At 44.7% G+C, this 25,512-nt stretch overlaps 1 protein-coding gene across 1 annotated transcript; it reads right to left on the reverse strand.

Moving 5' to 3' along the window:
* Positions 1-516: 516 nt before the first annotated feature.
* LOC117066356 (pancreatic lipase-related protein 2) lies at positions 517-25,512 on the reverse strand. Its single transcript, XM_033181622.1, has 13 exons — positions 25,381-25,512; positions 25,010-25,058; positions 22,303-22,457; positions 20,028-20,153; positions 19,104-19,238; positions 18,223-18,334; positions 15,972-16,091; positions 14,380-14,499; positions 11,125-11,243; positions 9,075-9,204; positions 7,185-7,296; positions 3,383-3,550; positions 517-626 (listed from the first exon to the last, which is right to left on the reverse strand). The coding sequence occupies exons 1-13, from the start codon at positions 25,381-25,383 to the stop codon at positions 563-565; spliced, it is 1,413 nt and encodes a 470-aa protein (XP_033037513.1). The 5' UTR covers positions 25,384-25,512; the 3' UTR covers positions 517-562.

A 25,512-nucleotide genomic window follows, 5' to 3' on the forward strand; every position in this document is an offset into this window, starting at 1 on the left:
GGGGGAAGGAGATTCACCTTTTGTAAGAACACTTTTCTGTATCATTTGAATTTTGTAACATGTGCACGCATTACTTTTTTTTTAAAGCCCTGCTTTTTCCATGCCGCAGGTGGATTTTAACCAAAATCATCAGAGTTTGGAATTACACCTGCCATAAAATGCGGCAATATCTCGGAATATTTTATTTCATTCTCCTTTTTTTGCTTTTCTTCTCTTTGTGTTTTCTGAATTCTTATGTGGTGTCTACCTTGTACCCCTATGATGTTAAAGGCTGGGTGGGCAGCAAGTGACAGCAACAATGACCTTTACAAATAGGACAGAAGTCCATTGTCTAAGGAAATAAAATCCATTAGAAAGGCCACCTAAAATGCCTGGAAAGAGAGAGACGGTGGCAGAGGTAAGTGGGTGAGAAGTTCCAGGTGTCACCTGTGGCAAACTTGACTCCAGTCCCCCAAATCATTTTTGAAATGTGAACCCAGAAAGTAGAGAATGTCAAACTAACAGCTCACCCTCAAACTGAGTGCATTAAAAATTTTATTACTGCAATAGCCACACCACGTTTTCAACAAGGGTAAAGAGATTGCAAAACGTTTTCTTCCACAGTGTCACTGCTGCAAAAGTTATACCTGTGGAGGAAAACATTGTCAGCATGAGGCTCTTTTGCTTGTGGAAATGTGACTTCAGATGAGTAAACAGCATTTGGGCAACTCCCTGCATTCAGCTCCCCTTGACCGAAAAGTTCTGCTTTGCCAGGCAGAGTCCAAGTAATTCTTACTAACTAAACCTGCTCAAAGAGCACCCCTCTCCCGGATGAGCTCCGAATGGGTGGAAAGTGAATCAGCCATGTCAAACTGAAGCTTTGCAAACTGCAAAACTGAGGGGTCTCTGATGGGACTGCCTCTTTGGGTCTAGCAATGAGTTCCAGGGACCAACAGTGCCCCAGCCAGCTCAGAGGGACTTTCTCTGTCAAATTAAGGTCAGAGAGGACCCCTCATACACTGCTCTGGGAATGTAAAATGTGGCAGCCACTTTGGAAACAGTTTGGCAGTTCCTCTAAAGTTTAAACAGAGTTATCATACGGCCAAGCAGTTCCACTCCTAGGTATATACCCAAGAGGATGAAAACAAAATCTTGTACATAATTTCAAAGCAGCAGTATTCATAATAGCCCCCAAGTAGAGACAATCCAAATGACCAACTGATAAATGAATACATAAAATGTGGCATAGTCATATAATAGAATAGTATTTGGCAATAAAAAAGAATGAAGTACTGATACATGCTACATGAATGAACCTTGAAAACGTCATGCTAAATGAAGGAAGCCAGTCATGAAGGACTATACACTGTATGACTCTATTTACATGAAATGTCCAGAATTAGAAAACCTACAGAGACACAGAGTAAATTAGTGGATGCCTAGGGCTGAGGAAAAGGGATGTGCGGGTTGAGAGATGATGGCTAACAGGTATGGGGTTTCTTTTTAGGGTGATGAAAATATTCTAACATTGTGGTGATAGTTGCACAACTCTGTGAATATTCTAAAAGCCATTAAATTGCACACTTTAAATGGGTGAATTGTGTTTTATGGGAATTATGTTTCAATAAAATTTCTTAAAAATAAAAAAGATCCTAGAGGGTTATTAATTCTGAGAAACTAACCAAGTCAGGTTGGAGCAAGCACCAAGCATGAGAAGCTGGCCACTTCCGGCCTCTTCCTTCTCTTGCAGGTGTCTTTGATGCAAGGGGAACAGTGTGGCCAAGCTAGCCTTCCCTCCAGGTTTAGCTTCAGAATGTAGCTTCTTGATGAGAGAGACCTCATGTGGGCTGGGGACTCTGGTGTTTGGATTATATAGCATGTGTTCTATATTGTACTTAAAACAGGAACTCCACCCCCACTTAAATACTGAGAAATCCAGACATTTTCACATTGCATTGCACTGCCAGACCATATGGACTTCGCAGTTTCACATCCAGCTGGCTGAATTGATGGGCACAGTAGAAAGAACCCTGGATGGGCTGTCAGAAGACCTGTGTCCCAGTCCTTGTTGTGCCTCACAACTGAGTATAGTGGCCCCCCATTATCTGCAGTTTTGCTTTCCATGGTTTCAGTTACCCATGGTCAACTGAGATCCCATAATAGGAAATGGGAAATTTTAGAAGCAAACAATTTGTAAGTCTTAAATTACACATCATTCTGAGTAGCATGATAAAATCTTGCTCTGTTCGGCTCTGTCCCACCCAGGACATGAATTGTCCCTTTGTCCAGCATATTTCCTATTCATATAGTATGTATGAATAGGAAAAAAACCCATAGTATATGTAGGATTTGGTACTATCTGAGGTTTCAGGCATCCAACTGGGGTCTTGGAGCATATCACCCATCCCCACAGGTAAGGGGGTCTACTGTACACAAAGTAATGGCTCGTTGACTGTGACATCTGATCCTTCCAATAATACACTGAGCAATTGGGATTAATGCCACTTTTACAGCCAGCAAAGTTAAGTCATGCAGCTGAGCAAAGTCTTGGTGTGTGTTTTGAAAACATTCTAAAGTCCAGTATTTTTCCCTTTAGATTCCCTACATGACCTTAGACAAGTTACTTGACTTTCCAAATCTTACTTCCTCATCTTAAAATGAGAGCAGTTGAGAGTCGACATTTATGTTTCCTTTATTCTCTAATATCCCATTGTTTTTTAATTATCCTCTTTTGAGGTGTCATTCTTTCCATATTTTAAAAACAGTTATGTTCTCTCCCAATGCCTACTAAGTAGGATTCTATTCTCTCAGAATGGAAGAACTTGTCATTATGAGCCAGATTCCTAACACAATATGTATCCCTCTAATGCTATAGTCTCCAAACAAACCTGTTTACATTAATAACTGTACATCAGTTGGAATTAACTCAGAGATTTCCCCTATGTGCTTCCCAAGTGCTTTCCTTATTGTTTGAGATAAAACAGTCATTCATATTTGCCTGTTTCTTGAATCTGTGCCTATCTGTGCCTACATGCCTTGCCCCTGCCAAGTTGAATTTTGCCTAAGGAAAACAATTTTGGTTTTTCAAAGTAAATCAGATGGATGGATGTAGAGTTGAGATGAACACGTGGGAAGATGAATGGATGGATGGGAAGATCAAAGAATGGCTGGAGGGCCAGAAGAATGACGAGATAGGTGTCTGGGTGGATGGGTAGAGGAATAAGTGAATGGGTAAGTGGGTAAGTGATTAAAAGGATAGAGAAATGGATAGATGGGTAGATGAATGGATGAGTAGATGGGTACATAGATGAGTAGGTGGGCAATTGGATGAATGAATGCACAGACAGATAGATCAATATGTAAATATAAATAACCAAACTTAGATGCAATAAAAAATACATACTCGGTCCCATCTTCACCACTTTGCACTGTGATATGGGAAGCCCCCAGTTTGGGCTCGAATAGATTTATCACATGGTTGTTCCAGAGGAACTTAACTTTCTGTATTTTGCCAACATTGAGATCCACATCAATAGCATACATGTGACTTGCATCTGGTTTGAGGGATCCTCTGAAAATATGGACATAAAATGTTATATCAGCTGGATATATGAATACATAAGATGATCACAATCTATCACTTCTCTAAACAATAGTTGCTGTTGTTGGTTTTCTGTAAACACCTCGAATGACTTCATACACATCCAGGGGCTGCCATAACATAAAAGTATTTGCACAGAACACACCTTTAAAAAATATTCGACTCCAGATTTCCACTGTTTTAGTTTTTATCTACAGCTAAGTCAAATATTTGGGGTGGCATATTAATGGTCTAAAGTTTGCTACAGGACCATTTGGGGCAATGTCTTATGTTTAAAGATGCATGTGGTTCAGCAGATGCCATTTGTTAGCATCTCATGTGTATTACAGGAATTTGTCAAGGACATTTAATTCAACACAAGCATTTTAATGTAAAAGTTAGTGCAAAAACAGAACCTAACTTTATTGCACAGGTTATGCATTTATCTAACACATATTTACCAAGCACCTCATATGCCCAGCAAAGGCCAGATGCTGAGGCTACACAACATGGATGAGATGGCCACAGGCTTCATGTGTATACCTATGTGTGTGAGGATGGGGTGTGTGTTGGTTATATGCCATACAGACGTGCCTTGCCTGAAGAGATTTTGATATTTGCAAAACCCAAGTCAGAAAGGAAACTATAGGCAATATCCCTGATGAACACAGACACAAAAATCCCCAACAAAATGCTAGCAAACCAAATCCAACAGCATGTTAAAAAGCTAATTCATCACAATCAAGTGGGTTTTATTCCAGGAATGCAAGGATGGTTCTACATATGCAAATCAACAAACGTGATTCAACATATAAACAGAATCAAAAACAAAAAATATATAATAATCTCAATAGATGCAGAAAAAGCTTTTAATAAAATTTAATGTCCCTTCATGATAAAAAGCCCTCAACTAACTAGACATCAAAGAAACATACCTCAAAATAATAAAAGCCATATATGACAATCCCACAGCTAACACTATATCGAATGGAGAAAAGTTGAAAGCATTCACCCTAAGAACTGGGACTAGACAAGGATGTCCACTCTCATTACTCTTATTCAACACAGTACTGTAAGTCCTAGCCAGAGCAATCAGGCAAGAGAAAGACATAAAAGGCAACCAACTGGAAAAGAGGAAGTCTACTTATCTCTGTTTACTGATGACATGATTTTATACCTAGAAAATCCTAACAATTCCCCCAAAAGTCTGCTAGGCCTGATAAATCACTTTAGTAAAGTTTCAGAATACAAATTAATGCACAAAAATCAGTTACATTTCTCTACACCAAAAATGCTCAATCTGAGAACCAAATCAAGAACTCAATCTCATATACAACGGCCACAAACACAAAATATACCTAGGAATACATTTAGCCAAGGAGGTGAATAACCTCTACAGGGGGCACTATAAAACACTGATGAAAGAAATTGTAGATGACACGAACAAATGGAAAAACATCCCATGCTCATGGATAGGAAGAATCAATATCATTAAAGTGATCTACAGATTCAACACAATTCCTATCAGATTAACAATGCCATTTTTTACAGAATTAGAACAATTCTAAAATTCATATTTTAGAATATGAACAAGAAAGAGCCCCCAAAACCAAAGCAATCTAAGCAAAAACAACAAAGCCAGTGGTATAACATTACCTGACTTCAAACTATACTACAAGGCTACAGTAACCAAAACAGCATGGTACTGGTACAAAAATAGACACATATATCATATATCATTGGAACAGAATAGAGAACCCAGAAATAAAGCCACATATCTACAGCTAACTGATCTTTGACAAAGTTAACAAGAATAAACAATGAGGAAAGGGTTATTGAATAAACCTAATCAATAAATGGTGCAGGATAACTGGCTAGCCATAGGCAGAAGAATAAAACTGGACCCCTATTCTTCACCATATACAAAAATTAACTCAAGATGGGTGAAAGACTTAAATGTGAGATCTGAAACTATAAAAATTCTAGAGGAAAACATAGGATAAAACTCCTATACATTGGCCTAGGTGAGGCGGGTGGATCACCTGAGGAAAGGAGTTTGAGACCAGCTTGGCCAACATGGTGAAACCCCATCTCTACTAAAAATGCAAAAACATTAGTCAGGTGTGGTGGCGGGCTCCTGTAACCCCAGTTACATGGGAGGTTGAGGCAGGAGAATCGTTTGTACCCAGGAGGTGGAGGTTGTAGTGAGCCGAGATCCGAGATCTTGCCATTGCACTCCAGTCTGGGCAACAAGAGTGAAACTCCATTTCAAAAAAAAAAGAAAAAGGAAAACAGAAAAAAGTAAAGAAGTTATGACTAAGACCTCAAAGCAAATGCAGCAAAAACAAGAATAGACAAATGTGACTGAATTAAACTAAAGAGTTTCTGCACATTAAAAGAAGCAATCAATGGAGTATACAGACAAACTACAGAATGGGAGAAAATATTACAAACTACTCATCTGACAAAAGATTAATATCCAGAATCTATAAGGAACTCAAATCAACAAGAAAAAAACGAATAACCCCATTAAAAAGTGGGCAAAGAACTTCTCAAAAGACATACAAGCCTCAAGCAAACACATGAAAAACTCTCAACATCACTAATCATCAGAGAAATGCAAATTAAAACCACAGTGAGATACTATCTCATACCAGTCAGAATGACTATTATTAAAAAGTCAAAAAAATAACAGATATTGGCAAGGATATGGAGAAAAGGGAATGCTTACACACTGTTGGGAGGGATGTCAATTAGTTCACCCCCTATGGAAAACCGTATGAAGATTTCTCAAATAACTTGATAGAAAAATATAACTTCATTTTGACCCAGCAATTGCACTACTGGGTATCTACCCGAAGGAAAAGGGATAGTTTATCAGAAAAATCCTGCACTTGTATGTTAATCACAGCAATATTCACAATAGCAAAGTCATGGAATCAACCTAAGTGTCCATCAGTTGTTGATTGGATAAATAAAATTTGGCATATAGACAACATAAAATACTATGTAGATATAAAAAGAATGAAATCATGTCCTTTGTAGCTACATGGATGAAGCTGAAGGCCATTATCTTCAGCAAAATAACTCAGAAACAGAAAATCAAATACTGCATGTTCTCACTTATAAACAATGGGTACACATGGACATAAAGCTGGAAAGAATAGACACTCGGAACTCCAAAAGGAGAGAGGTTGGGATGGGGATAAGGGTTAAAAATTTACCCATTGGGTGCAATGTTCACCGTTTGGGTAATAGGTTCACTAGAAGTCCAGACCTCACCATTATACAATATACCCATGTAATGAATCTGCACATGTACCCCCTGAATCTAAAATAAAATAACAAAAAAAGAAAAAAACAATCTAGTCAGATGACTGACATTCCAAAAGGAGTTAGCACATGACTGATTTTAAATAGTGAGTTCCCTCTCTCTGGGCCTCACTCTTCTCATATGTAAAATGGGATGATTGAACTAGACACTGAAACTTTCTTCCAGCTCACATCCTAGGATTCAATGGTTCTGTATAATAGATGCCTAGATCCATAAAGCACTTTATACTCAGTCGATTTTGAATAATCTATTATGGAAAGTATGATCATTTCGCATTACTAGTGAACTTACTTGAAAATCTCATATTGTTTTGAGTTTCCATTACTTCCACACAAAGCAATCTTGATGTTCCCATTCACTTCCTCTTTTCCAGAAAGTGTGACTGATACCTTATATCTCCAACCTGTCCAAAGAAATACAACCCATTTAATGAACTCATCTTATTGAAAAAATAATCTATGAAAACATTATTGTTCCAAGCTGTGAATCCTCCAGGGGTAAGAGGTAAGAGGACTGTGACTTAATTGAATTCCTGGGGCCCAGGAATTAAGGGGGTAAGGTTCTAGGTGGGAGCGAGGGACTCAGGGATCAGTAAATATTATGGTTCAGCACAGTCCCTTAGGAACACAGCAAGGTATGTGCTCTTGATGAATGAAGGGCAGCTGATACTGCACATGTGTATTTTGACTGATACATAGTACAATGGACTGAATTCATGTGGGTAAGAGCCCACAAGAATGGGATCAGTAACCTCATAAAAGTGACCCCAGAGAGCTCTCTTGTCCTTTTTCCACCATGTGGGAGTATACAACAAGAAGACAGCAATGTGCAGCAGAACCTGATCGTGCTGGCACCATGGTCTTGGATTTCCATCCTCCAGAACTGTGAGAAATATGTTTCTACTATTTATAAGCCACCCAGTCTATGGTACTACGTTACAGCAGTCTGAAAAATGAAGACACTGGGTGTATTGCATGTTGTTTTGTCACTTGCCTTCTTACTTAATACACCTTAGAGGTTTTCTCTCTTCAGTATGCAGAAGTATAACCTTCTTTTTAATGGCTACATGTAGTATTTAATCTATAGTATTTAGTCATTTACCAACTGGCGAACATTTAGATTTTCCCCTCAACCTTTTGCTCTTAAAAACAAAGAGCGAGCATGCTTGAACACATCATCTTATGCACACATGCAAGTATTTCTCTATGGTACATTCTGAGAAGTGAAGTTACTGGGTTAAAGCAATGTGCATACAAAATTTTATAGATACAGCCAAACTGTTATCTTTTATGATAAATATTTTGAGGATTACAGGAAATACTGTTATGTGAAAAGTGTTTTGTAAGGTACTGATATAAATTTTTAAATTTGAAACTCCCTTAGAAAATAACTGCTCTTCTGGCCGGGCGCGGTGGCTCAAGCCTGTAATCCCAGCACTTTGGGAGGCCGAGACGGGCGGATCACGAGGTCAGGAGATCGAGACCATCCTGGCTAACACGGTGAAACCCCGTCTCTACTAAAAATACAAAAAAAACTAGCCGGGCGAGGTGGCGGGCGCCTGTAGTCCCAGCTACTCGGGAGGCTGAGGCAGGAGAATGGCGTAAACCTGGGAGATGGAGCTTGAAGTGAGCTGAGATCCGGCCACTGCACTCCAGTCCGGGCGACAGAGCGAGACTCCGCCTCAAAAAAAAAAAAAAAAAAAAAGAAAATAACTGCTCTTCTTTCCAGCCATTATGTGATATTATTCATAGTAAATGAATCTTGATAATTTTTCTGTCTTGTACTTTTAAAATAAGAAACAGGGCAAAATGACATCACCACAAAGTGTGTGTGTGTGTGTGTATAGGAGGACCAATATAATAGTCATGACTGCAGTGACTTCTTGACTTACAGTGACTTTCACGTTGCCCTCTTCTGTTAATTGATGCATCCTTCCTACACCAGGGGTGGGTGAACATGTGACCCAGCCTGGGCCAATCATTATACTTTTCTCTGCTGGTCAGGAGTATTGGTTAGAGGGGTGAGACCCAACACAAATTCCATTTCACTGTCCTTTCATTACAACTTAAGCTTGTTGTAGTTAAGTTTCTATCCATCGTTACCAAGGATACTGACTAATAAGGCTGGCACACTTTTTAAAATTATCTGCAAGAATTTGAAGTGAGTAAAATGGAAACTTACTAGTAAAGTTACCACTCTCTCCTGTGTTCAGGAAAAAGGTTTGTTCCACAGCACTGGTTTTCCCCTCAAATTTGTCAGCATAGTGCCCCATTTTGGGGCATCCTCCAGCTGGACAAGGGAAACAGTTATTCTAGTGGAAAAAAAAAACCATAATGTGTCTGTTAGTGATAGACCTTTGACTCACTCACTTAATCAGTCAATTCATCTTCCTTCCTATGTCTATCTACCTATCTACCCATCACCCACCCAACCACCCACCTTTCATTTACCTACGCAACCATCCATCTACCCATCCATCCCCCATCCATCCTTTCATCTACCCATCCATCCATTCTCATACCTATCCACTAATCCATCCATTTCTGTATCTATTTACCCATGCACCCATGCATCCATGTGTCCATCCATTCTCCCTTCTATCCACTGACTCATGTATTACTGCATCTATCTACCCATGCATCCATGCATCCATGAGTCATCCATTATCCTACTTATCCACTGATCCATGCATTCCTGCATCTGTCTACCCATGCACCCATGCATCCATGCTTCCATCCTTGGAATTGTGCATAGAACTGTGCTAGGCCCTGCAGAGTATCCAAATAAGTGCCTTGAAAACTTGGAGTATAGTTGAGAAAACAAGTCACATCCAGGAAGCAGTAAAATTAAAACATGAATGGGGAATGCAATACAATATATTTAGGGAGAAGTAAATGGGAGAGATAACAAGTTACTTCAAAAGAAGTGAGGAAGGGAAGATCCAGGACCATTTTCACTTTAATGTGAATTATTTCTCCAGACTTGTTCATTCTTATTTGTTGTTTCTCAAATGATAGTTCTGTAATTAGGCCCAGAGGAGGCAATTTGCTGTCTTCGAATCAGGGATTTGATTGCTTTATGCCACAGTGTCATTGTCATCTGCTCTTTGGCCTCATGCCACATCCAAAATGCATCGTGTGTAGAGCTATTTTGTGATTTGGAAGACATAAGAGAAGTACTAGAGGCCACGTTGCTATCCATGACCCAGCAAGAACTAGCACAGTGAAGGCTTCTCACTGAACACTCACAGACCTTGGAGATCAAATATGATGTCCTTTTGACCTCAGTTCAACCCAAGAATGTCAAGGTTAAAATTAGTTTTGAAGGACAAAATGTGAGTTTAAACATCTTAACCAAGTAATTAAAGTTCAAGTCATCAAATAGTGAATGAATTTATGTCATCAATAACGAATGAAAATTAAATGAATGTCTTTAGTTTTAATACACTGACAAGGACCTGCTACTACCCATTGAAGCACCCCCTAAAAAATCAAACAATTTCAGAGAGTGGGATATTCTGCCAAATACCTGGTCTGAAATCCTCATAAGTGGCAAGTCTTCAAAGACCAAGAAAAAATGGGAAGCTGTTCTTGATTAAAAGAGACTAAAGAGACAACAAAATAATTGCAATGCAAGAAAAAAAAAAAAAGAGAAGAAGGGAAGGAAAGAAAGAAGGCAGGCAAACAGACACAGCTCTAGAGGGCATTATTTGGATAACTGGAGAAGCTTGAATATGTACTATATATTAGAAAATATTAGTGTATCAAAGATACATTTCTTGAATGTTATTCTATAGGAGAAGGATCTTGTTTTTAAGAGATGGAGGCTAAAGTTTTTCTAAGTAACATGTCATAGTGTCTTTAATTTACTTTCACATAATTTAGAAAAAAGTATACATACACACATATAAAATGTTAGCAATTGGTGCATCTAAGTAATAGGTGTATAGTATTCATCATTAGTCTTCTTTCACCTTCTTTGTAAATTGGAAATTTTTCTAAATGAACAACTGGGGTCCCTAGTAAGGGCCCACCACAGTCAGGTCTGTGCCTTCCCCCTCCAGCCCAACCTGCTGCCTGGGGGAGGATAGCTTTGTGAGGCGCAGAATTTCCATTACCTCTTTTCATTAGTTGCAGAGTTACATCTCTTTGTTCCGTTCTAAGCTACAGGAACACAAAAACACCCCAAACAGAGCCACCAACATCTTCCTCAGCCTCCTGGGGTAACCTACCTCCTGAAACTCACTGTAGGAGGCACAGGGATAGCCCAGGAAGCCATCGGGGTTGAGGATGCTGCTTGAGTAATACTCGAAGCTTCGTAGGTGATTGCAAGCTGCCAAGTTACTAATTCCTGAAAAACAAAGACCCTGGGAGCTCAAAGGAGGCCTTTCACTTTTAAGTGTGAACAATCCATTCTGACTAAGGAGGAATCACCTGCACATTTCACCGGTGGGTGTCGGCTCCTGAATACCTTGGGACATCTGCTGAGGAGGGACCTACTCAGGGCTAGGTGACTGTGGAGGAGTGACATGTCCTGATAAGCACCTTTGTCCATTCTTCCAGGGGCCAGGCACGTAACACAACTGAATGAGGAGGGCTGGGGGCCAGGAGTAGGGTGGGGTGGTAGGGGAGAGAGAGACACAGAAAGTGACAGAGAGGGAGAGAGAGGCAGACAGAGGCAATTGGTCGGGGAGAGAGAGAGAGAGAGAGAGTCAGAGAGAGACAGAGAGTTGGTGGGGGAGAGAGAGAGAGTAAGAGAGAATCAGAGAGACAGTTGGTAGGGGGAGAGAGAGAGACAGAGAGTTGGTAAGGGAAGACAGAGAGACAGAGACAGAGAATCAGAGAGAGACAGAGAGAGTTGAGGGGGAGAGAAAGAGAGAGAGACAGAGAGGTGGTATAGGGGAGAGAGAGACAGAGAGTCAGGGAGGGACAGAGAGTTGGTGGAGGGGGAGAGAGAGAGCAGAGACAGAGAGAAATGGAGAGAGAAAAAAAGACACAAAAAGAGATAGGATGAGAAAGACACAGATTCAGAAAGACAGACAGAGAGGATAGATAGAGAGACAGAGGAGAGGCAGAAAGAGAGAGGAGAAATGCAGAGACAGAGGAGAGAGACATAGAGAGGGTATATATATATATGCACACACACACACTATAGTATATATATACACACATACACTATAATAGATATAGTATGTGTATGTATATAATATATATGTATGTATAGAGAGAGAGACAAAGAGAAGATAGCAATAGCTGTAGAAGGGCCCCTCTAACCCTGCATAGTCTAGCCAGGTGTTACATGTTCAAAGCCCCAAATTGCCTGGTCCTCTGATTTTTCATAAGAAGCCAGTACCTCCACTTGTACCTGAAAACCTTCGCATGCATGAGTGGAGGCAGCACATCCCCATCTTAAAAACAGTTACCGTGCCGGCCCATCCAATGCTGCTGCAGACCACATCCTATCTCTGTGAGGACCCCAGACACACTGGGCAGGACTTCCCCATCCACCAGGCTTTTTGATTCTTCCTCTTTGCTATGCAAGGCACAAGGTAAAAGCGGTGACGGCAAGGTGGCCATGACCTCTGGCCACTCTCTCACTGCATTTTATTTATTATCCTTTCCTTTCGAAGAAGTATAGAAATGTGTTTTTTTCATTTCTCTGGCTCCTTGGTAGAAAACCTCCCATGGAGAAATGCACAGTGACCCTGGCACACTTGTGGACCACTCCTGGGGGGTCTGCGGGGCTTTATCGCCACCCACTGAGAAAGGAACACTTCCCTTTGTGCCCAAGGTGGCTTCGTTGTCCACGGCTCCCGGCCCTCGGCCCAGTGACTTCCAGCTGAAGCCAGGTTCCCTGTGCCCACGTCAGTGCTCATCACCCGACAACAGCACCTGTTTCAAACTTAATTGTTTCTTTCATGCAAAATTGCTGCCCTGGGACCCCATAATGGAGGAGAAATGGATTTAATTATTCCTCAGTGCCCAGTGCCTGGGTGACTCGGAGCTTGACACAATAGAAACACTCCAGTGCTCATGGGCTGGTTCACTCGAAATTGCCTCTCTAATTAAACCCGGGCTCATTCCTATTATGTGTGCCCTGCTCATCGTTTGTGGGAGGTGGCAGCTATTATTGTGACTCTGGTGCACTTTCAGGGAGCCTGGAATGGTCACATCTCCCCAGGAGTTACCTGAGGGGACAAAAGCTCCGTTTATGTGCTGGTGGATGCTGGCGGTCGCTTTGTGGACTCTACTCTTTGACATTAAGCACGTGGAATATTAAAATGCCACACAAAGCTACTCAACTCAATGTAAAAGTACACTTCGTGCCTGCTTTGGATGAGGCCCTGAGCAGGGTACTGGAGTGTCTGAAATGTGCAAAACACAGTCCTCGGCCTTGGGGAGCTCCTAGCTCAGAAAAATAAAGAGTAAAATGATTACAGGCCCAAAACCTCCCTTTTCAGAGAGGAGAGTGAAGCCTGGTGCCAGGAGAGGAGAAACAGGAATCGAAAAAGGCCAGAGCAAGGGGCAGCAAATCAGATGGGGCAATGAGGCCACCTAATGGCGGGGCGTGGGCCTGCTCTCTCAGAGGAACAGAAATGTACACAGTGGCCAGCAGCCACCACGGGTCTCTCAGACCTCCAGGCCCCCCTCCTACACGTGCACCCCAAACCCACAGAGCACATCGCTCCTTTGTCTTCTCAGCGAAGTCCCCTTCCATTTCTAGCTCCTAACAACAGCAACCAGCAAGCAAGACAAGCAAGTCAAGGCCTTCAAATCTTGGCCTATGCCCTGCAGTTCTTCAAGGAGCAAGCGCTGCAGGTAGGATGGGTGGTCAAAGCCAGAGCCAACATGCCAGCCAAGCCGCTATCCCAGGATCCTGACAACAGGCAGATACACAGGCTGGGGCATGAGATCAGGGCTTTATAGTTAGAAATTGGGCTTAGATATAGAGTGGTCTTGGATGAGCTATGTAATTTTTTTTTTTTTTTTTTTTTTTGAGACAGTCTCACTCTGTCACCCAGGCTGGTGCAGTGGTGCTATCTCGGCTCACCGCAACCTCCACCTCCTGGGTTCAAGTGACTCTCATGTCTTAGCCTCCTGAGTAGCTAGGACTACAGGCGCATGCCATCACGTTCAACTAATTTTTATATTTTTAGTAGAGATGGGGTTTCACTATGTTGGCCAGGTTGTCCTCGAACTCCTGACCTCAAGTGATCTGCCTGCCTTAGCCTCCCAAAGTGCTGGGATTATAGGCATGAGCCACCACACCCAATTGAGTTATATAATTTTTCTGATCCTTAGTTTTTAGATCTGCAAACTGGGGCTAATCAGAGTAACCATCTCACAGCATTATTGTGAAAATGCCTGGCACATTTTCACAACACTCCATAAATGGTCGCAAATGGCAGCATTATGAAGGCCAACCCATACATTCGGCTTTCTCCCCAAACAAAGCAATTACTGTCTTACTTCTTTAATTTACATACCTTCCCATATTCCATCGATATCAATAACGGTTGAAAGCATATTTTTCTGACACCCGGGCATTTCCTCTCCTCCATTTGGAAAGAAATCCAGATGGCCCACCTTTTGGCTCATTCCAAAACCTAAAACATTTGAAGCAGAGATAAGCGGCGAGGTGAGTGGTCCCAAAGTTAGGTTGTGGACAGGGCAAGACCCTTTTTGGCAAATTCTCCCTTCATCACAGCTACCACTGCCTCTAGCTCTGCAGAAAGTTCTCAGAGATGGGTGCTCGGCAAGATGAGGAGGAAGGAGAGGGCAGAGGAAGTGCGATGAGGGGGAGGCTGGGCTCTGGGTAAGTGAGACACAGATGTGTATCTGTGTGTCTCAGAAAGTCCTGGATAAGGCCGGGCGTGGTGGCTCAAGCCTGTAATCCCAGCACTTTGGGAGGCCGAGACGGGCGGATCACGAGGTCCGGAGATCGAGACCATCCTGGCTAACACGGTGAAACCCCGTCTCTACTAAAAAAAAATACAAAAAACTAGCCGGGCGAGGTGGTGAGCACCTGTAGTCCCAGCTACTCAGGAGGCTGAGGCAGGAGAATGGCGTAAACCTGGGAGGCGGAGCTTGCAGTGAGCTGAGATCCGGCCACTACGCTCCAGCCTGGGCGACAGAGCGAGACTCCGTCTCAAAAAAAAAAAAGAAAGTCCTGGATCATATTGATATGCCCTAGTACCATTAGGCACCAGTAGACATATCAAGACTGGTGCAATTTGTATTACTTTACTCATTTTAAAATTTTGATGTCTACATTATATTATTATGTGGAGACTACATAATGTTATATTGTGAGTCATAGCATATGGCTAGGATCTTTGGCTTTCAAAGCGCATGAACCCATGATCAAATCCTGGTTTTACTTACAGATTTTGTGATCTGGGACAATTAGCCTAATAACCTAATTGAGCCTCAGTTCCTCAGCCATGAAATGGTGATAATAAACCCCACTTTTTAGAGTGTTACAGAATTAATGAGCTAATGTATGCAAAATGTTCAGTGCAGCACATAGTAAACACTAAGTAAGTGATGACATCATCACCATCATCAAAAACATACCCTTTATTGGCAAGTTTCATGAGTGGCTATGTAAGAAAATATTGAAAAAAGAACACTGATTTTAGAAGAATTAAATAAAGGGATAAAGTCTCCAACAAAACAAAGTGTAACCAAAGCTTCGACTGAAGTAGTAAGAAAAATATTCAAAAATTAACTTCGTATTTTGCAAGTACAGGTCAAGTTTTAAGAATAAATACTTCCGCCACATTAGTTACTGGTAGATTGGGGAAGGACGCAGAGTTTGAAGATTGATTGACAACCTTTCATAGACTACAGAAGGGTTTTTGTTTAACCCAGGACTGCAGGCTGATTCCACTGGCATTGTACTAGCTATTTATTTGGGACTGGTACCCATTTTGACTGGTTGGTGCCCAAGCCATTCCTGTAGCTATTTCAAATGACCTCCCCTGCTGTTTGTGTATGTGTGTGTGAGAGGGGATATCTGGACCCAATGTCATTAGCTGTAGCACAGGTCAGCAGTAGATGGGATTGAGGAACTCACCTAGGGAAGGAACTATGGGAGCAGAATCTGTGTGAATCACATCCACAAACATGGCGTCGGATGGGTCCAACCGAACCTCCTCAGGCGCACCCTGGAAGCAAGGCTCTGCTGGATCCAGCCCTGAAAGAGAAGGTAGCCAGGCTGAACTCTAAGAACTGGGATTTAAACCCAGTACTGGTAGACCGAGCTCCTACCTCAGCAGCTATGGTTCTGGGGGTTGGGTCTGCAGCTCTTGGTCTGCCTGGGAGAGAGAGTCTGGGACAGAAAGGCTGGGAATGGGGTCATTGCCTGTGGATGAACATTCAGAAATCTCCAGTGCCTGGCTCCATGAAGGATCTGGGTAGCCTCCGTACACCCCTCCTTTCCCTTTTTCTTTTTGTCCTCACATGTTACCATCTGGCTACCACTCTCAGAGACTGCAAGACCCCAGGCCTTACCCAGTTGCACGCATCTACTTGTTTGTGTGACTCATGCCATTCTCCAGCCTGCTGTGCCCTTTCCCACATTCCTCCTTTATCTAAATCTTTCTCCTCCAAACCCAGCTCACACACCACCTCCTCATGGTTAAATGGAAAATCTAACCCCTCTCCTTTCTCAGCCCATTCCATCCACATTGTATTATTTTGCAAGCTGCTTTGATTTTTATTTGCCTACTTAGTTGTCTGCCTCCTGGACTAGACAGTGGATTTCCTGTGGCAGGGGCTGTGCCCAGGTCATCTTCAGAGAGAAACAGCATGGGAGGAGGAGGCCTCTATTCTTGGCCTAGTTCTGCTGCAGGTCAAATGTCTGTCCTCTCTAAGCTTCTGTGTCCTTATCGGAAAAGTAGGAATAATGACAACCACCTACCTTAGAGGGTCATTGTGAAACCCTCATGAAAAGATGTAAGAGAAGAGACTTTGCAAACTGCAAAATTCTACATAAACACAAACCAATACCCCCTCATCCTTCACCCAGTGCCTTGGGCAAAGGGACGTTCATTAAATGTTGATGTGAACTGTTTAGAGAAGTTACACACTGATTTGGCTGCACAAAATAAGTAGTTATTTGTGTCTTTGCCTTGTATGCATTCAGTTTAGTGCTTCATTTATCCATTCAATATTTACTGAGCACCTTCTATATGGCGGGTCTCAGTGTGCATTTGCATTTCCTGTCTTTGCCTGGCACAGTAAAGACATTCAAACAATTATGTGGAACTGATGAATTTTTAAAACCATCTCACATTTTTTCTTTTACTTTGCCATACTCTGAAAATAATAGTCCTTAAGTCATGGATTTAATGTGCTAGTTAAATCTTTCTCTTTTCTTTGAGATCTCACTCTGTAGCCCAGGCTGGAGTGCAGTGGCACGGTCTCAGCTCACTGCAAGCTCCGCCTCCCGGATTCATGCCATTCTCCTGCCTCAGTCTCTCGAGTAGCTGGGACTACAGGTGCCCTCCACCATGCTTGGCTAATTTTTTGTATTTTTAGTAGAGACAGGGTATCACCTTGTTAGCCAGGATGGTCTCGATCTCCTGACCTCATAATCCACCCGCCTTGGCTTCCCTAAGTGCTGGGATTACAGGCGTGAACCACCGCACCCAGCCTCGCTTCTTTTCTTTTCTCTTTCTCTCTTTCTTTCTTTCCCTCTCTCTTTCTTTCTCCTTCCTTCCTCCCTTCCTTCCTTCCTTGCTTCCTTCCTTCCTTCCTTCCTTCCCTCCCTCCTTTCTTTCTTTCCTCCTTTCTTTCTTTCCTTTCCTCCTTCCCTTCTTTTCTTTCCTCCTTTCTTTCTCTTTTCTTTCTTTTTCTGAGATACGGTCTCCCTCTATTACCCAGGGTGGAGTGCAGTGGGGCTATCACAGCTCCCTGCAGCCTGGAACACGTAGGCTCAAGCAGTCCTCCCACCTGGGCCTCTCGAGTAGCTGGGACTACAGGCGATAGCCATCACGCCTGGCTAACTTTAAAAATTTTTTGTAGAGACAAGGTTTCACCATGTTGCCAAATTGGTCTCGAACTCCTGGCCTCAAGCGATTCTCCCGCCTCAGCCTACGAAAGTGCTGGGATTACAGGTGTGAAAAAAAATGCATTTTTATTTTTAATTATCTATTTTCTAATACACATCATGGAAAATTATTTTTAAATTTAAGACCCATCGTCACAAAAAATCGGTACCCCGGAGGACCAGCAGGGGCGCCCTTGGGAAGACCAGCAGGGGTGCCCTTCGCCGTGCACACCCGGGGGCCTGGGACTCCGGCCCGGAACCCCGCGATCCCTACCTGTGATTCTGCCCACGTGGCCCCCCAGCCTCCTGCCCGCCTCCGCGGCCGTGTGCGCGCCCAGGCTGTGGCCGATGAGATGCACGTCCTCAGGGCCATACCCCAGCTGCGTCTGCAGAGGGATAGCGCGTCAGGAACCACAGCACCGTGTGGGGACCGGGTGCCGGGCCCTGCCAGGGATGGGGGCAGGACCCGGGCTCGAAACTCGACCCCCACGGCTTGAGCACGCCGCCTGGGGCAGGGCGACCCCGCTCGCCATCTGCAGCCTGAGAGTCCCGCGGGCCGGCTCATGCGCAGGGCAACAGTGCTGACCAGCGGCCACCACGCCAACTGCAGGCCACCTGGGCGGGCGAGGCACACGGCCTGCTGCCCCGGACCACCCCACTCCCAGTTCTCTTCCCTCGTCCCTGCTTGGGGTATGGCCTGTTTGGGAGAGCGCGGGTAGAGTGGGCCCTATCTCTGCCCCGCCCCGCCCCGCCCCGCCCCATAGATCCTGCAGAAAGGTCCAGGGCCTTCCCTCGTGGGTTGGCCGAGGATGAAAACTCATCTTCTACACTGGGAGCTGCTGGGCAGCCCAGACTGCTCTCTGACCCCTGCAGAACAGCCTGCAAGGAAGCTCTATTTCAAAAGCGGAAACCGAGGCTTAGTTTGCCTCAGGCCCCATAGCTAGACAGTGATGGGGCAAGGTGTCTTCAGGACAGCAGGCAAAGAAGAAGGTTCTTCATCTTGGGAATGGTCCTTCTTGATTACAACCTGGGCTACTGGCTGCTGGCCCCTACCCATGCCCACGGGTCCCCAGGCTGCCTCTCCGCGCCACGTGGTGCCTCCCTTCCCCTCTCTCTGACCCCTACCCACAGGACAGGGCCCAGGCAGGGTTTTACCGACAGTGTTTGTATTAAGAAAGCTGTCTCTGCCCCCACGACCCGAATGTTTTGCACAGCTTGGGTGTACATTGCCCGGGACCCGTGCCTCCAGTCCACACAGATGCAGTTCACCTTCTCCACTTCAAACATTTTCTGGGGAAGACAAACAAGGGAGAGAAATCAATTTATAAACAGCCCCCAGTTGCATACGCCACAGATAGGCATTCACATCTGTCAAACACCTAGCCCATGCCAGAGTTTTGATATTCCTATACCTGCCATGACGGCACCCTCACTGCAGTGCTATGGACTGGACATGCTAATACCCACTTAACAGATTTGGAAACTGAACCCCAGAATGGGTAAGTGACGTGTCTAAGGTCTCACACATCGTTAGGAACACAACCAGGTTAAAAAGACCACTTACTAAGTCAGATGTGAACAGACTACTACTCAATTACATGTCAAATTCATCTCCTGGTTGCACCAGCCACATTTCAAGTGCTGAATAACACACATGGCCAGTGGCTTCTGATTTGGACAGTGCATATATAGAACACCATCATCACTGCAGAACATTCTATTGGATAGCGGTGCTTTAGAGGGTAAAATTTAAGTGTTTTTTAACATCACAAAGGGGTTTTGCATACGTCATCAAGGATAAATGCCCAGTAGTTTGCTGCAGTCTCTACCTCGAGACTTTTTGACTGAACTCTGGGTGTCTTCAGCCTCATAGGAGATTGTTGGCTAGAAATTGGTAGGTAGGGAGACTTTGGCAATGGATGCCCTTGGGAACTGGGCTTTGCTCGATGGTGTTAAAAAGGACCCATCTCTCTCTGAAGTATTTCCTTTCCTGGTCTAAGGGAAACTGGGGGTGCAGTGTTTGAATCTGTGTGTTGGGTGCTGGTCTCACCAGGGAGTGGCCAAGTGGTGGGGCCCCACCTTGCACATGTCCGACGGCCAGCTGTCCTCCCCCTTGTCTAAGAAGCCATGGATGATGAAGCGTGTCTTGCGGTCCAGTTGGAAGTTTGAAGCTTCAATGGTGTCTGGTTCTGTGCCAGTGATTAGCTAGTTTAATTTAAAAAGATTAATTTGAATGTTGGCCTTTCCAAGCCACAAGCCTATTACAGCCAGTTTCAGAACCGATACCATAGCTTCAACGCCCACGAAGTTGGGTCGGACTAGAAGGAGCTCCTGACCTGGGGTTGTGGATAGAATTCAAAAAGTCCAAGTTCACAGACTCTCTGTTTTAATTAATCCTTAATCCATATTTAGTATTTCAGTTAATCACAAAACTAGACAATAAACCACAGTGGTATTAGCAACACCTGTCACTCTGTCCCCGGTAGCAGTCACAGGTATTTTCAGGTCATAATATAATTATTGCAGATATCTAAAAATATCATTTGTACTCATAAATATTTTAAATTATAGTAGTTATTAGGCCAACCGCTAGATCTTGTTATTTAGTGAGATATAAAAAGCACATGTATGAATATATCACATATTTATATGTTTAAATGTTTTGGTAATTATTATTATTATTATTATTATTTTTTTGAGACGGAGTCTCACTCTGTTGCCCAGGCTGGAGTGTAGTGGCCGGATCTCAGCTCACTGCAAGCTCCGCCTCCCAGGTTTACGCCATTCTCCTGCCTCAGCCTCCGGAGTAGCTGGGACTACAGGCGCCCGCCACCTCGCCTGGCTAGTTTTTTGTATTTCTTTTTAGTAGAGACGGGGTTTCATCGTGTTAGTCAGGGTGGTCTCCATCTCCTGACCTCGTGATCCGCCCGTCTCGGCCTCCCAAAGTGCTGGGATTACAGGCTTGAGCCACCGCATCCGGCCAATTATTTTTCAATATAATTCATTTCTTTTGTAATCCAATATGTTTTGTTTTTGCATTTAAAAACATTGACCTGGCCAGGCGTGGTTGCTCACGCCTGTAATCCCAGCACTTTCGGAGGCTGAGGCGGGCAGATCACAAGATCAGGAGATCGAGATCATCCTGGTTAACACAGTGAAACCCCGCCTCTACTGAAAATGCAAAAGTAAAATTAGCCAGACACGGTGGCGGGCGCCTGTAGTCCCAGCTACTCAGGAGGCTGAGGCGGGAGAATGGCGTGAACCCGGAAGGCAGAGCTTGCAGTGAGCCGAGATCACGCTACTGCACTCCAGCCTGGGTGACGGAGCGAGATTCTGTCTCAAAACAAACAAACAAACAAACAAAAAAACCAGCAACAACAAAACAAAAAAACCCAATGATCTAAGAAGGGGTCTTTAGGCTTCTCCCAGGTGGTGAAAGAGGTTCCTGGCACAGGAAAGGTGAGGAACCCTGGACCAGAAGCTTAAGCGTGGGGGCAAATTCCGTTCAGTGGAACTGTGAGACTTTGGAACGCACTTCTAAATTACCACGGGCTGCTCGGACACCCTTCCACCAACCCCTACAGATGAGACACCAGAAGAAGGATCACAAAATAAAAATAGCACAGTAACCATGTCCAGGCTGACTCTGGGCTGGCAGCACTAAGAAAGCTGGGCTGTCACATAGAGTCCCACAGTGGGTGACCTCAGAAACCTAGAGACAGACACCTGGCTCCCTAAACTCTGTCAGGGACCAGAGCTGTGAGCTGCTGGATTCTCAGCAATGTCTTCCTTGAAACTGTCTCCTGGTCACTTCTGACACCCTGGAGCAAGTCTGATCTGCTTCTGCTGGGCAGACCTGCTGCAAACTGGAGGTTGCTCCAGAGGACCTCATCTTTTCTCTATTGTGGTTACATGTCCCCTCTCCCCTACCTGTCTTCTAGCTCTTCAGGAAGGATGTACACCTGCCCCCACCCCCAATGCCCAAAAGGCTTCTCTCCCTCTGCTCTCCTGTGTAGAAATGAGACAGACTTTCCAGTGGCTACACCAGGCCTGGGCTTCTCCATAGATGCTACTCATAGTCCCTTCCTCCCAGGAAACAGGGCATTTATGCTGGGGTGGCCGCTGAAATTCTCTGTACCAGTGTGTGTGAATGTGTAAGTTTCTTGGTTAGGCATCAGTAGATTTCATCAGATACTCAGGCATTTATGATCCTGAGAGCTACGCATTGGATTCTATGTCTAGAATCTAATTTCTAGAAAATTCCAAGGCAGTGACGTATGCCCTAGACAGCCATGCCTTTGCATGTGGCAGCCCAAATATACCCACCATGCAGCGTTTACATGCCCACTCTTACTTGGAAGTCGTTTGGATTTTCATTTGTGTACAGAAGAAAGCGGGTGTCAATGTCCTTGGGGGACCAGGGAAGTAATTTTATAGGTCGCTGAAGGATTCCTGCCCATGGTTTTTCATCAGAAAAGCAGCCAAGTTGTCCATAGCAGATCTCTTTTCCTAGGGTGAGCCACAAACAGGACATGTGTGAACTTCTGGAAAGAAGCAATGTCATATCCATCCAGGGCAGAACAGAGCCCAGGTTTGGCTAAGGCCAGTGCCGGTCTTTATCTTCGCCATCAACATTTCCCAAACTTCTGGGATGATAAGAGTCATCTGGGGCTGCAGCATGGCGGGGTGGGAAGGGCAGGTGGGGACAGGGGACAGTGTAGGGAATAGGTGTATTGCATATACACATTCATAAGTCCCTCCCTCAGAGACTCTGATTCAGAAGGTCTGGGGTGGGGTCCTGGAAACATATATTCAGTAAGTGCCCCTTACCATTAGGCAAATTGGGGAATTGCTGATGCACAGGTTGGTGCAAAAGTAACTGCGGTTTTTGCCATTGCTTTCAATGGCAAAAACCGCAGTTACTTTTGCACCAACCTAATACAAACTGCTGCCTTAAAACCACCTCTTGCAGCTGGCCTTTTACATGTAAGCATCCAATAATGAGTATTTATCAAGTGCCTACAAATGCTGTAGCACAGAGTTGCTACTTTGTTTTGCCATCTCTATTACATACAGCATAGGCCGTGCCCACACCAATTCACGTGTCTTCAAGTCATTCTTTTACGCATATTTTTTCAAATGATTCTCTGCCGTTTCATATTTTCCCTTTTGCTTTGAAAAGATAAGTTTCTTAAGAACAGGAATGACTTGTGTATCACACTACGTATGGTAGAAACTCAGTACATGTAATCCATGATCCAAATAACCACATCTAAGTCCGAGAGTACTTTCTGTGTCCATGACATAAACATGATCACAGGATATGGTCACTAAAGGTGACATAATTCCAACCCAAAGGATTATAATGGGTCCTTTCTCTTATGCTTCCTCAACTCCTGTACTGATGATGCCAAATATTGATGAATCATTAAAAAAACTCATAATAGTTAATACTTGTTTACTATGTGCCAGATACCATGTTAGTACTTTACTGGTATATTATCATTTAAGCCTGAAAACACAAATATGGAATCAGTATTATCTCCATCTTACTGCTGAGGAAACCAAGGCACAGAGAGACAAGGTAAGCTACCCGAGGTCACGGCTAGTGGTGGAGGCAGGATTTGAACCCAAGAAGTTTAACTGGGAATGAAGCTCGAACTCGAGGGGACACAAAGATAAACGAGATATGAACCCTGTCCAGAAAGAGAGGAGCTCTAATAGGGAAGCAATGCCGATGGCGTTGAATTCATTCCAGGAAGAGGGTGCACGCTTGGAGGTGGACTCTAGGAGGCTCAAGCAATGTTTGCCCCAGGGGAAAGGTAGCTGGTTAAATGAATGGGCTCGAATGCAAGACATTTGGGCTCTCTTAAGGGGAGAGCAGGAAAGCGTTGGAAGGTGTGAGTTGGTGAGGGTGAGGGGAGGTGGTGGTGGCAGTGGCAGTGCTGTGCTTCCACAGGCAGTCCTGTTTTTTTGGGACTCGAGTACAGGGGGCTGAGAAGCGGAAGAGCCTGAGGAGGCTGGGGGCAGTGAGAGTGAGGCTTGAGGCTTGGCCCTGATAGGGTTTCTTGCAACTCGGGAGGACCAGAAGCTGGGCAAGAGGGAAGGCCCCAGGAGGAAAGAGATGAGGACAGAGCCTGGCATGAGCCTTGGGGAATGTCCACCTTTAGGGCAGGAGGAGGCTGCAGGTCAGCAAAGCATATGAAGAGGGGTTGTATGGCTGGAGGAGCAGTCGCACCCACCCCAGGCTCCGCTGTCAGCAGCCCGATCTTAAATCATGGCCAGGTTGGAAGGAGAGGCCAAGAGTGGGCTGGCGGGGTAGAGAAGACAAGGGGGAAGGGTCACAAGGCAGAAGAAAGCCCCCACAGGGACCCAAGGAGACCATGTCTGCTACAGCAGGGCTTGGGGGGCCAAATTGGGCAGTGAGGTGTTCTGGCAGGAGAGGAGGTGAAGCAGCCCCCACAGAGAGGGAAAGGCTCCCAGAGGAACATGCCTGTGAAGGCGTAGGCAGATGGGAAGTCAGCAGGCTGGGGCTCAGGGGGCTCCATAAGAAAGGGAGGTGATTTGTGTTTTAGGATAAGTAGAACTTGAATATCTGTATCTCCTCTGGACAGAACCAGGTGAGGGGAACAAATTGGAGAGACAGAAACGGTGACTCTGAGAAGAGGACACGTGGGCATGATGGCAGAAAGGCAGGCTTGCCTGGCAAGACTGGGCTTTCTTGGGAGGGGGCACATCCACATGGCTTTGGTCTGCAGGCAGGGACAAGGGCATTGGGACCCAGTGGGAACACCACACCCTCCACTTATCCCAGTCATAAAAGCCTTTGCAGGAAGAAGGGGCCAAGGAGGAGGGTTATCAGAGATACTCCCGTGTCCAGCACATTGTCCTGTGTCTGCCTGAGAGTCAACATTCTCTGAGTGGCACAATTGTTTTCTCTAAGTAACGATAATGCTCTTCATAATCATTATAATAATTATTAATATACCTCCAGCTGCTTTACCAAAGGTCAGCCCAGGCATGTCACTTTCTCCCTAAAGGAATGGTGACAGCATCCTCACCTCTGACTGTGGCCAGCAGGAGAAGGCCGAGGGTCCAAGGGGGCAGCATCTACATGGATGGAAACAGACACTCACAGACCCACGTGCACAGTGAGGCTGGCAGGGGCAGGACCCAGCCGAGTCAGGAGCCCCGGTCACACGGACAGTGAGTGGAACAGACACCCAGCAACCCCGGGCCCCACAGGCCTCTCCCTTGAGGTGGGGACCCTGAGGCTGAGTCCTCCCAGTGCACAGGGAGACAGCAGCACGCTAGGATCCTGGACTCAGGGACTCCACTGTAGCGGCTTCCCTGCCTCTGGGCCATGCCCCTCTTGTAGCCTGGGCTGCCCCCGCCCTGCCAAATCCCCTGCCCACATGGGGCCCTGACTTACCATGCTGCACCAGAGCTTCCACGCAGCCCAGCAGGTTGGCTGTGGCCTTTTATAGCCAGGCTTTATCCTTTGGACTCCTTAGAGGAAAGGCCGGGGCAGGATAGATAAGGCACTGCACGTGGGTGCTTTGAA

The sequence above is a fragment of the Trachypithecus francoisi genome, unplaced genomic scaffold (genome assembly GCF_009764315.1).
Source record: "Trachypithecus francoisi isolate TF-2019V2 unplaced genomic scaffold, Tfra_2.0 Contig01579, whole genome shotgun sequence".
NCBI lineage: Eukaryota > Metazoa > Chordata > Mammalia > Primates > Cercopithecidae > Trachypithecus > Trachypithecus francoisi.